Below are 13825 nucleotides of genomic sequence, written 5' to 3'. Positions count from 1 at the left end.
AGCTGAACATATTTCTTGGGAACAAGACAAGTATCATCAAGCCAAGATTTTTTTCAGAGTTAAATCTGTTCCTTCAGAGCATCTTCTGAAAAAGACATGGACATCTGCTGTAGGACACAGCATGTAATGTTTCAGCACAACTTTATCCCTCTCAGCAGGTTAATAGCTCAGGTCAAACTCCCACAAGAATGCACCTGCCCAGCTTCCATTTCAGAATTGTTTTGCATCTGGAAGTCTTGGAAGAAGAGCAAAGCAAGATCTTGCCTGCCTGGACAATACCACAGAGATAAACCTCAGTGGATGTGCAGATACCTGCTTACAGTTCTCATCTGATACCTGTGCAAGCCAACCTCAAATGCATAATTTCAATCAAATTCATTAATTTAATGAATTTAACTCATTAAATTCCTTTATGCCTTTAAAACACAAGTTCTTCTGAGAATGTCTCCTGATAGGCAACTGAAGTGTGCAAAAACACTTCTTTCCTCTAGTAGCAATTGTTAGCAATATTTGGTTACTGAGGTTTCCCTACAATATGAGCTAACCTAAGCTTATTTCTTTTTGTAAACTACTGGTTCTGCTAATGGCTCTGCAGTGCTTCTTGCTAGTTCAGGTATCTTATGCACAATCTGACAAGTGCAGTCTGGAGTCCTCTTCCCCACCAGACACTTTATTAGAAGTGGACTGCAAATGATTGGTTTTCAAATGAAAAATTGTTTCCAAAAGTCCAAAATAAGAAAATGCACTGTCTAAAGATAAAATTTTTACTCCCTCAAAAGTAAACAAAAAAGGTAATCAAAAATTTTCTCACCACCATAAATAAATTAAATAATTTCTAAATTTTTACTGACATTAAGGCTCTTCTTCCTTTTCTTTGTGCATTGGTGGCTTTAAACAATTTTCAGTTTCAGAGCACAAGAAGGGAAACAGTCCAAGCCTAGTGCAGTATCAAATATATTTCATTGAATTTCATAAATACATATTTAGAGTTTCTGATGAATTACAGTCCACATTTCTCTACTGCTTGCTAAATATATATATACGGGAGAAAAAACTAGCATCAAAGGCTTGCAAAAAAATCCTTCTCCATATGCTTAAAACTATCCTTGCCTAATTAAAGCTTTTTGCTTTGAGTGTCTAAAGCAAAATAAAATAGCAAATCAATACCCCTTTCTGGTGCTTATAATGCAGTTTTAGTTTTTTCCAAAGTTTACTTTATTTCCACTTTCATGCCTTTTACATTCCCTTCTTCACAGGCTTTCTACTGCTTTCTCAGTTTTTTTCTCTCAGCTCCCCATTGCTAATAATCAGATCACCAGAATCATCTTACTGGAATACATAAGTGCTTGAAATAATCACTCAAAGCCAATTTCATAATGGCAAACCCCTTGCTCACCCAGGAATATGAAACAATGCAGAGCACTGGACTCCTCTCAGATTGCCCTACACCTGCTGCATTGTGTGTTCCCACTTCTCTGGAGGGCAGAGCCACCCAGGATGTCAATGGATGGAACCATTGGTCACTTTTGGAAGACCCTGTCTTAGCTTACAGAGCCTCAGATATACCTTAGATACTCAATATAAAAGTTTCCATATTTTCAAACCAGTAACTAGTCTGGCTTTTTTTCTTTAATAAAACTAGCAGAGTATTCTGCATCTCCATAAGTTCATTCCTCAGAATGGTCCCTGTGGAGTTGATGCCTGAATCTGGGTCTGCCTTGTTTTGATAAACTGCGTCTCCCTCCTCTCCTTGTTATATTTTGTGAGCTGGGATGGGGGGTGAATTTGGTTTGTTTGCTTTTTGTTCAGTATTTTGGTTTTTGGGGAGTTGGTGGGGCGTTTTTTGTTTTAGGGCTTTGGTTTTCTTTTGGTTGTTGTTATTTTATTTTTTTAAGGTATTTAATCATGATCAAGACACCAGTTATCAATTCAAGAAACTATCTTTTGCATTTGATATAATTAATGTCCATCAGCCAATTTCTTGATGGCAGCATTCATCTCAGCATGGATGGAGCAGTGACTCTTGAAAATAAGAGGCTCTCATTATTAATTCTTCTGATATTCCAATGGAACATTTAAATCATTATTAATTAATTTTGCACTCATTAGGATGTAATTAATATGAATTTGTATTTCCACAGGAATTCATGAAAACCTAGTAATTAATCAATTCATATAGGTTTTAGTTCCCAAGGAACATAAACCAAGTAAAACAAACAAATAAGCCCAAATACCAATTTCATTAGAGGATTCTGTATTTAGAAAAATAAGCCCAACTAATATACTGACATTCTAGGGTTTCCCCTCGCCCTTTGAAAAGAAATTCCTCATTTCTTTCCTTGCATATCCGTTTTAGCAATGTGGAAGTTCTCATGGAAATAGGATTCACACAGCTGTGCTTACATGAATGCTTCCTAATGCTCCTCAGTGCCCCCATACACAGCACATTTCCAAAACAGAGATGTTGTTTGTTTACACTTCCAGCATTTTGTGAATTCTCTGAGTTTATATATCAAAAGATAAGCCCATCATGTGAGTTCCTCCAAAAGTCAACATAACAGTACACAGACTGAGACCAAACCAGAAATCGTTTCATAAGGAGGTGAGAGACTCTGCTCATAAATTTAATTTCAATAGTAAATTTTACTCTTTTGAGTAGATTGCCCTCTTCCCTGCCCTGCCCCTCTGGCCTCTCAGTATCATGCTTTAAGGGATAACACGTCATTATAATGTTATAAAAATATTTTAAACCACATTCACATTAGAAGATTGCAAATTTCCCAACTGTTACAATATAGAGCTCACATTAAATGACAGCATTACATTTATTTCATCACAATAATACTTTCAACGTGTATTTGTGGAAATTTTTTGTCGAAACAGGGAATCAGATGTCATGGATTGCTGTGCCTCCAAGGTATCAATCCTCATTCTGTAAAATTACCCACCCCAACACAGCCATCAAAAATTCAGTATCTGCAAGTATGAATGATATATATCATAGAAACCCCAAGTTCACTGTAAATTTAATAGAAATATGTGCCACATGTGGAACAGGAGTGAGCAGGATGCCCCACTCTGGTTTTAGCTGAGGGCTCAGAGGAAGATGCCATTCCAGACCCAAACCAGGGAGATGCTGTGGGAATCCTGTGGCTCAGTTACTGTGCTGCCTTTAAACCTCATTTAGGAACCAAAATTGTCTCCTCTCTGTACTCATGGTTTTCCAAAATCACTCATTACAAACACAATTTTCATTCTGAGCAGCCACAAAGCCTGGAATAAGTCCTGGCTTCTCCACTTTTGACTTAGGTATTTCATTTTACCAAAAAGTTACCAACTTCTTCCCTGGAGAGATTTACCTGATTTGTGCCACTTTTTCTTACATTCAGATAAATAAGCCACTATAGGAACGATCTGGACCACTGAAAAAAAGTGTCTGTACCATTGAGAAGAGATCTATTTATTCCAGAAAAGACCAAGTAAACAGCATGAAGTGCTATTGCTTTTTTCTGCTTTCTTGCCCAGCAGTATATTGGAGGCAAAAACATAAATATCCTCTTTTATTTTAATTACTGCTGGTATTCTTCCCCCTACTTGGGACAGCTCTCAAAAAGCTCAAATAACTTTGAAGGAAACACATCACAAGACACAGGTCAGCTAATATGGAAACCTGGGGATGAGTGTTAGCAGCTGCATTTCAGATTTTGTGGGACACATCAAACTATCCCCATGGTCCCAGCTGAGCACCTGTTGAATGGTGGGAGAAAAAACCCAGCCCAGAAAGAGCTCAGGGCACAGGGTCCTCTACAGGACAGCAATAACAACTGCTCAACACCAACCCCTGGGATCAGTCTGAAAGGATATCCTGCAGTCAAACACCACAACTTTCCAAAGAGACATTTTACTTACTAGTTTTACTTATAAAGAATTTATTTTCCAAAGGAAACAATTGCAAATTATCTTTGGAAAAGTTGCCTATGCTGCCAAGATATTTTGTTTGCTGTCTGTCTCATGTTCTTCAGAAACCCACACACCATATTCTCCTAAAAGTCCTTCATTTCTTTCTGTTTTCCACACTGGAAATGCCTCACTTTAAACTGACTGACATTCAGAAACCAGCCACACTACAAAGCTTAGCACAGCAAATCAGCCTGAAGTAGGTGTCTCACTGGACCAGGAACAGTACAGAGACTTAATTTGTAAACTGGTTTCCACAGTCATAAATTAAATTTTAAAAGACCTGGAAGACATGTTCACAAATGATTCACATAATTCAAATCAGCTCGTTTGCAGTGTTGAGATTTAGGAATGTTTGTGGAGTTTTGTTTTGCTGTTTTTATTTTAATTTATTGCTTCCTGCATGGTCACTCAGAGAAAGAAAAAAAAAAAAGCCAGCTGTGTACCATTGTACTTCAAACTTTAAAGAAAGGAAAAGAAGCTTCTGGGTTCACAATCAACATTCACCACAATTAATAAGCACTGAATTACACTCACACTTCAGCTCTGAACTGCTCACAAAAAGCCATTTGCTTTTCAGTGGCAAGACAAAAGCATCCTAAAACCTTAATGGAGGTATTCAAATAAAATGGAAAAATTCATCAGGAACTCAAATAGATTCACAGGAAATATTATGGTAAGTGCAAAAACATTGAGTAACTCAGAGAGTTACTGCAGTCTTGACCTGACACAAGGCTGAAGCTGCTGCAATTCAAGATCACCTCTGTTCAGAACAGAGGCCACAGCCAAAGGATTCTCTCCATTTTGGGGGACTCCAAGGGCTTCCTCATCAGAGGCCTGTTGGGCACCAGGAGAGTTTTCTCTTAACCAATGTGAGATCCTTTTTAACATGCCTGTGGGGCAGCTGAAGAGGAAGGGCTGGCTTCAGGTCAGGGACAATCTACTCCAGCCAGGGATGGTCAGGGGGAAGCAGTTGTACCTCAGTTCTCTCCAGGAAAGTTCTATATGAAATTTTAACCTAAATATTACATGTCCCTTACCTATATTTGGGTCACAACCCAAACCACAAACCTCTACTTTTGAGATTTTTTTGGCTCTCTCCAATTATCTTCTTTACATTCCTCCATGATGCCTGAAATCCTGCTGAAGATCACATTCAAGGAAAACCTACCACTACTTTCTCCAGGCTAGAACTTTATTTATTTTGTATAGCCAGGAGATCAAAGTGAGTTACACATGTGGTTTGTGGATTCCTCTGAGTGCAGAAAAATAAACCCAAGTGACCCTCAAACAACATATGGAAAAGAAATTAAAGGGGAAATGATGATGTGATTTTAGCTTGAATGCATCTTAAGACATCTAGAGAAACCCAAATATATATACATATATATAACAATATATATATATACATATATTCCTACCCCATTATAAACCCAAATCTTAAAAAAGAAGTATTTTTTAACTATCACGTTTTGCAGATGTAGAAGAACCCCAAAATTAATGTTTCTAATCCTGATCCTTTAATCAACCAGAGATTTGCAGACAAAAATTTGACCACCCAGTATTTCTTAGCTATTTTCCATTGACCAACTACCATTTCCTCTCTTTGGAATTCCCTATTAAGGCACCAAAAACCTTCACTGATACAGAAAATGTTCTACCCTTTTTTGAAGCTGACACCTACAAAGTTGTTTGTTCTTGGGAGTCCCAAGAAACCTCCAAAAACCCCTAAAAAACTCCAAAAAAAACCCACAAAAAATGGAAACAAACCCCAAACACACACACACAAAAAGAAAGAAACAAACAAACAAAAAATACCTCCAAACAAAGAAACCACAGACAAACCAAAACACCAAACCCTAAATAAATTGAAAAGTTGCTTTGTTCTCAAACTCACAAGCACCTAATGCAGGGCTCAGTACATTACATTACACAGCCACAACTACTTTTTTTTGGTAAACAGAATTAATTCTTACACTTGCTATCGATTATCTACTGGAAGATCATCTTCTGTAGCAATTTCTGCTGAACAAAAAAAAAATATATAAAAATCAAGCTTCCAGTACATTGAAGATACACTTGTTCAACCTGTGTACCAGGTCTTTGCCCAAAATCCCCTTCTCAGGAACAGGAGCAGGGACCAGAAAACAGATTAGATGTCCACATAGTTTATTTTAAGTAACATAATTTTTTAATATATAGCCTGAATAATTATTTCCATCTATATCATATCATCAAAGAAAATCAAATATGAAAAATGTGCCTTTCTGGCCAAGCCATGTTATCACTTTAAGATTAATAGTTTTCTTTAATATGATAAGTATTTCAGAGCATAGAACTTTCATAATAGCCATGCTTTTTAAGACTGAGGCTTTTTTAATCTACTGAATGTCAAACAGGGATATTTAGATGTGGCACAAAGTTGTACTGAGTTCCTGTAAAGAAGAGATTAAATTTGCTTCCAAGGTCTATTCAGCCCTATAACTTTTTCTCTATTTTCTCTTGCTAAAACTTCTGCTAGCAAAGTTCTGGTCATACACAAATTAATAACTCAGTGTTGAGCTAATATATTGAAATAACTCAAGAGAAAACACAATTATACCTAGAGGCTGAAGTTATGCTTGTTATTTCAGCTACCAACACTTTTCTTTTCCTTGTTTTAAATTACAAAGAATATATTTTGTACAGTTCATGAAGTAAAAAGTTAAGGAGGAGATGGGAAATGTTATATTAAAAACACACCTGTACACCAACCAGCATTTCACATCTTTGTCCCTGTCTGTGCCATGGGTGTCCTATTAAATAATTTGGTGTAAACTCCCTTTATCTGATATGGAGTTTCCATTAAGCAAGCACTTCCCACTTGGATGTTTTTTCTTTGCCTTGCATTTTTTCTAGCTATGTATTAGCAAAGGGACTAAAGGGACTGCAGAAAGAAAATCAAATAAAAATCTGGCTTAGCATGATGTCCTTGATTAGGACCTGTAAAAAGAGGAAATTAAGGATGACAGTGACAGTTTGCTACTCTATATTCAATTAAGACTGGCCTCTTTGTGGCTATGTCTCATGCAGGATGTGCAGTTATCTAATACAGCCCAATTCTGGCTGCACAACAATTAGAATGCAAAGCAAGGCTCTGGCAATATTTCTTTTCCTTTCCTTGTGACATTTTCAGCAAATTTTAAACAGAAATCTTGAGATCATATATTATGCTGAAAACAAAAACTCATATTCTGAACCCAAATGCTGCTTTTAAAATACTTAATGATGTGAAAATTGAATAAAATAAGGCTGAAGAAAGCAATTGGAGAAGGGCTTTGATGCCTACACAAAATCCAAAGAAAAATAAATGCTATATTTAAAAGCAACCTCTGCTCTGTGGTGAGCTCAAGCCAGGCTCTTATGTCAATGAATATGTCAATTATGTACTCAAGGTAGGCAAGCTTCAAACACACCACCAACAATATTAAATCCTGCATGTCTCCCCTTTGTTGAAAGGCTCACTTTTAGCCAGGACTGTAGGAATCTGGCAAGATTTCCCTGCCCAGCAATAACCATTCCCCTTTCTCCCCTGCAGGGCTGCCTGGCAAAGCAGCCACGCTGCAGACTACAGCCCCAGCTCAAGTCACATGCAGGTTAAAATACATTTCTTCCTACACATTTCCACCCTTGGGGCTATTTTTTCCTCCAGAAACACTTTCTAAAGCAACTTTCTGTTTCACTGATGGTAGCTCAGGTACTTCAGGGGCAGCCTGGAAGGGTGGGAGGGAAACCCAATACCCAAACAACTCCATCCCCAGAAGCCTGAGCATTACCTCTGCCAAGGGTTGGGTGAGTCTACTGGAAAATATCACTCTGGTTTGGCCTTATTATATTCTTCCCTGTGTTGGCCACTGCTACAGAAAGCCTGCTGCCCTGGACTGATGATTGATTTTGGGACATTCTTACCTGTGTGTGCTGAGCTCCTGCAGTCTGGTCTAACCATCTACTGCAAGGGGGAAAGAGTTAAATCCCCTTGTCTTTTCCTTTTGGTATAATCTGTATCATTTCATCCTTCCATTCTTAACTGGTGGAATTTCCAGTATTCCCAGCAGTTCTATTTTTCCTCCTAAATTCTGTTTATGTTAAATTCAGTATCTCTCAACATGATTTTCAATTTAAAAAAATAAAAATACACTTAAAAGAGAACATCAAGATGTTATCCAGTGATAAGAACTGTGGAGATTTTTGGCAACTTCAAACCCAGCCAATTAAAAAGCTACAGCAACAAGCCAACCAAATACTTTTAGAAATTATCTATTTACCCTTTAGTTTGAGGTCCACATTGTGTCTCAGCCAGGGATAAACACCATAGTTGGACATATCTTCAGGAATAGGGTTATTATAAATCCAGCCATCACATGCAAATCGATAGAAGTTCTCACATGGATCTACAGATTGATTTATCTTGCTCAGGATGCTAGCAGCTGTAAAAAAACACCACAGAGATTTTGTGGAACACATTTTACTGAATAGAGAATTACACAAGGCTACAGTCCAGAAATGATGATTAATGAGAAACAAACAAACAAACAAAAGAGACAAAATATCTGCAATGAATCTTCTTGAGTGTCATACAGCAAGGACAACTTAACTTAGCACTGCATGAACATGAGGTGCTGGAGCCAGACACAGAAGACAGGCTCTCCATTGTTACCATGACAGAATTAATTGCCTGAGGAATTTAGTAGTGATACATATTAAGTAGATTGTGATTAGCATTTCAGTAACTATGCAGTGTTTACCTCTTGTGCAGTTGAATACTGCACAAGAAAACAAATCCAATTCTCATCTACTGTACATTGGAAAAGTTAATTGCATTTTCAGCTCCATTTTGTGACTGCTTCCTTACCAGTTACTATTGTCAGTGAAAGAGAGGTGACAACAAGCCCAAGACTCAGGAGCTTTTCAGTACCTAATTATAAAATCCTAGAACAGTTTGGGTTGGAAGGAACTTTTAAGGGTCAACTTTCTGCAATAAGCAGGGACATCATCAACCAGACCAGGCTGCTCAGAGTCCTATCCAACCTGACCCTGAACACTTCCAGAAGGAGGCAACCACAACTTCTCTGTGACCTGTGCCACTGTTTCACCACCCTCACCATAATTTTTTTTTTCCATATAACTAGTCTGAATCTACTCTCTTTTAATACAAAATAATGTAAAATGTGTGCCAGATCTGGTACAAAAGCATCTCCCTGCTTAACAATTCACTTGCTAGTTTTCTGGTAACTGGAAAGGAAGCAACAATATATACCTGAAGGTCTAGTCACTCAACATTTTGTTTCATATTAAAAAAAAAAAAAAAAAAAAAAAGAAGAAAAATAATCCCTATGGGAAACTTTGAGTCAACCTTGTTAGACTAGTATTAGACCAAATTAAAACATGAATTTTAAATGTAAAAAATAAACAAAACTGAAGCAACCTGAAGAGTGACTTTTTAAGGTTTGGGGTCATAATTCTTTTACCTCATTAATTAAGCTTTCTGAGTAAAATGTATAATGGGAAAAAATTAAATGGTATAAATATTGCATTAACATACTATAATCATTATATAATTGAGAGGATAAAATTTCTGCTTACCAGCTTCAATGCATTCTGCAGTCAAACAGTACTGTTGCTTTGGATGAAACTTTATAAGACCTTGGCTAACTGCAAAATGGAAAACCAAAATGAGATCATTTGCAATGGATTTTGACAACTGCAGCCAAATGTTGTGTACTCCATCATTCCAATATCAGTGCAGCCCCTGGGCCCAGTGCCTCTCTGAGTGCATTGATTTAGAACACTTAGAATGTATATAAAGTAAATGTTTAGAATGTATACTGTGTAAATACTGCAGCTTGCACAAATAATTTTCTGCTGCTAGTCCCACTGTCTGCTTCCCCCTCTTTGCTCAGAGGCAGCACAGAGCAAGGGCTGTCTCTGCACTGTCTGGAGCAGCATCACTCACTGACAGTGAGCACACACTGAGACACACAATTCAGCATTGTTATCACCTCCAGAGCCTGGAAACACAGAACAGAATGACTTGGGTTAGAAGGGACCTTAAATATCCTCTGATTCCAGCACTGCCATGGACAGTGACCTTCTGCTAGAGCAGGCTGCACCCTCCATGGCTGGAAATGCAGCACAGAGCAGCCTCACCACCCTCTGAGTGCCCTCACACTGTCCTGCCCTGCCCAGCACACCCAGCAGCAGCAGGACACTGCCAGGATCTCCTGATTCCAGCCTGGAGCACAGCAGACTGCAGTGGGCACAAGGATAGCTGTGCTTTGTAAGGCACAACCCAGCTTCTGCCTCAACTGCCTCCCAAAAGAACTGGGATTGCATTTGCTTCCAAAAGCCTTGCTGGGAAGTGAAATTGTCAGTTAATTTTGTTCATCTTTTAAAAATGTGTGTTACAACTGCCACTGAAATTTAAGTACAGGAATTGTTAATTTCAGACAGTGCTCTCAGGCTGCAAATATGCAGATAATTGATACTTGGGATTAGGAAGAGAGAATCCCAAGGGGTAGGTGAAATAGTACTCACTAGATGTGCTCAGTAGGCATAAAGAAATGTCTCATTATATCCATTATCTTAATAACAGTCCCTTGCAAAAATAAAAAAAGCAAATAATACTGAACAAAAAACCCCCAACAATGGAATATATTATGGTACCATAGCTCCAACAGTGCTGATAGTTATAAAGCAATTGCTGCTGTAGTTATATGTTGTTCAAAAGTGATAGAAAAATGTGAAATATCATTTCAGCCCAGGGATTTTTTTTTACCAAAAGTCCTAAAGCTAGAATTGAATATCAAGCTGTTTCATCTATTCCAGTCTCACCATTTTAATGGCAATTAATGACAGAAATAGCTGGATTTCAGTCCAAGTTTCTCAGAAAATGGGAATGTAAAACTATTTCTGGACAGCTTTTCCAAAGCTTGCATTGGTTTAGTGAAATACAACACTTCAAATACTTTTGTAAATTAGCCAAGAAATACACAAGATTTTGAGGCATACAAAGGTTGTAATTGGAATACTGAAGACCAGGAGAAAATAGAGAAGTGGAGATCTCCAGAACATGATTTTGAGCCACTACAAACATGAACTACAAATAATGGATAATGACCCTTTTAATTAAATGTTGTGCTCCTCCCAACTCACCTTTTTCCCAGATTAGAATTCAGCCCTTTAGAATTTGTCCAGGTCTTGAATGTTTGATAGACTTTTTTCTTAACAAAGCATAGAAAGGGGGGAAAAGCCCAGACATAATTTCATTTTTAATCTTAAGCAGCCCTTGTGGTTTTGATACTTATCAAGAAAAGCAAATAGCATTTCAACTGGGAAATTTACAGTTTTATGATTAGAACAAATTTTTGGCAGTAACATTTCCATTGTAAGTAATAGCTAATTTTGACAGAAGAAACTTTGCAGAGTTTTGTTGTTTTGCCTTTTTATTGTTAAGATAACTAATCATGACATTATTACTTGGAGTCATGGTTATAACCCTCAGCATCCTAGCTTCTTCCTTGTTTCCAGATTCTGAAGCAAATACACATCACAACTGAGTTTAAAAATTTAGTCTATAAGGGGAAAGGCATACAAAAATACAGATACAAATAATGTGAACATTCCTGTGACATGAGAAGCCCAAAGGACTCCAAAGTCAGGAGGAGAGGCTCTCAAATTGAGATTGAAATCTGCCTGACTTCTCACCCAAGGGATGGTTCTCCCACATCCTCCTTAGACCTGTAGGAACTGTGAGAAGAAAGCAGGAGAAAGCTACATTTCACTCCTCAGGCTGGAAAATTGATTTCAGGAGTACCAGAAACTACAAGTTTTTCAGACTAAATGAAAACTGAAGGAGAAAAATTCTCAAGGTGCCTGAAATGTTTCATATGGACAGGAAAAACAATTATGTCCATTTCTACATTTAAATAAAACTTTAAAAAAATTAAGCTCAAACTTACAAAAAAAAAACATATCACAATGAAGCATGGAAACGTCTAATTGAAAAAATGTTAAACCAAAACAATGTAACTTTTTTTCCTTAGTCCTTTAGATTGAAAATTTCAGACAATTTCGAAACAAATCCTAAAAGCATTTTGTTTGACCCAAGGCCAGGATTTTTATTTTCTTTGCAGTTATGCCAGTGAAAATTCTGACACCGAATCCTTGCCTACAGAACATGCCCCAGTCACATTTGTAAAGTTGTCTGCAAGAATTAATATATTTGCTTGAATTTTCACACCTGCCCTATGGATAAAGCAGTTCTGTCTCTGTGAAGCTGTGATGGCAAATGTCTATTACTTTTATTGCTCTAAGCAATAAACAAATCTAGTGCAGGCAAAAAGAAATAAGGTATCTCCACTATTTCTCCCTGTTGTTTATACTCCATTCTTTAAGTGAAAATTTTTTTTTTTTTTCATCTAGAAATTTGAAGATTCAAACTTGCTCATGGTTATAAAAAAGTTTTTTTGACTTGAATGAGATCACGAACACAGAAGTTTGCCTGCAAATGTTACAGAAATTGCTCCAGAGCAGAAAAATTCTAACCAAGAGTGAGCCTGGTGCTTTAAAGATTCTATAGAAAACCTGACACTGTTTTCTATGTTGTGACTATAAACAAAACAGACCTTTGATCATGAAGGATTGGAGGAAAGCAAAAGATATGCTTAGAGGCAAGGTTTCCACCAATGTAGGGAAAGCTGTGTTGGTCTAAAGAAACAAAAAGTTGGGCTGAGTGGTTCCAAAAGAGGATCCAACTCTGCAAACGTCTTACATGATACAACACAGTTTCCTCTTTGGCTGGAGTTTCTGGGCTTATTTATACTTCTACACCTGATGTCAGAAGTGCAGGCATATGCTTTGAAGTGTTATTCTAACAAAACCAATGTATAGATAATTCCAAATCCGGGAGAGGAAATATGAATTCCTTCTCTGTTGCATCTAGTTACAGCTTATATATCTGATGAAAATATTTCAATTTCATCCTAGATGCAGTCTTTGCTGCTTTTGTAAAGGCAACTTTGCAATCCATCATAGAAGAACAGAAAGGTCTAAAAATGTGCACACATATGCACTATTGCGGCTTACTACAGGAATTTTAGTCAAGCCCTAAATGAAAACCAAATGAAGGAAAGCCCAAAAGATTCCATGAAATGTGTGCACTGCACAGATTCATTTTCAGGAAAGAGAGAACACGACCCCCCACCAGTCACAGCCGCTGAATCCACAATCAGCCTAATCTCACCTGTTTCTCTGCGTCCTGTGCAAGAACCCAGTTCTGGTCAGAACACATTGACATGAGCATCCAAATTTAAATTCAGCATTCAAAACATTACACGGGTTCACACTGCTCTAGGATTCCCACAGCCAGAACTCCTTTACCGACACATAACCCTTTCAGGACAAGCACGAGAGGGGAAGGAGCAGAGGGTGTTGTTGGCAGGGGTGGGCAGCCTCGGGCGGTGTCACTCACCCAGCAGCAGAGCGGTGCCCAGCACGGCCGCGCCGCCCGCCAGCACCCCGAGCGCGATGCGGGCGCCTCTGCCGCCCGCTGCCCTGCCCGCGGGCACGGCCTCTGCCTCCATCGGGACAGCCGCAGGAAGAAGCTCGCTCAACTCTGGGGCTCCCCTGCTGCTGTGGTGTCAGTGCTTCGACTGCTCACGAACCGTGCCCATGAGCTCTCCTCCTCCTCCTCGCTCCTATTTAAAACTCCAGGTTTCTGCCATGAGCCATTTCCAGGCGCTTCCTGCTCTCCCTCTCCGAGCAGAGCCACACGTAGAGCAGTGGCTGTCTCCTGAGCTTTGTGCTGCCCAGGAGAGGAAAGGCGAGCGGT

The 13825-nt window shown here is 38.4% G+C and overlaps 1 protein-coding gene across 1 annotated transcript in view; it reads right to left on the bottom strand.

Annotated features, from left to right (window-relative positions):
* PHEX (phosphate regulating endopeptidase X-linked) overlaps positions 1 to 13577 on the bottom strand; it is a gene marked incomplete at its 5' end in the record, with an annotated part of 92880 nt that extends 79303 nt beyond the window's left edge. Inside the window, 3 exons of the mRNA XM_079298160.1 lie at positions 8262 to 8423; positions 9580 to 9648; positions 13466 to 13577. Of these exons, the coding sequence (XP_079154286.1) occupies positions 8262 to 8423; positions 9580 to 9648; positions 13466 to 13577 (343 nt within the window). The remainder of the gene's footprint in view (positions 1 to 8261; positions 8424 to 9579; positions 9649 to 13465) is intronic.
* Positions 13578 to 13825: the final 248 nt, after the last annotated feature.

Source organism: Erithacus rubecula, assembly GCF_903797595.1.
Source record: "Erithacus rubecula genome assembly, chromosome: 1".
NCBI classification, from domain to species: domain Eukaryota; kingdom Metazoa; phylum Chordata; class Aves; order Passeriformes; family Muscicapidae; genus Erithacus; species Erithacus rubecula.
Note: the sequence above shows the minus strand (reverse complement) of the source record. Positions and strands in the feature narration are given on the sequence as shown.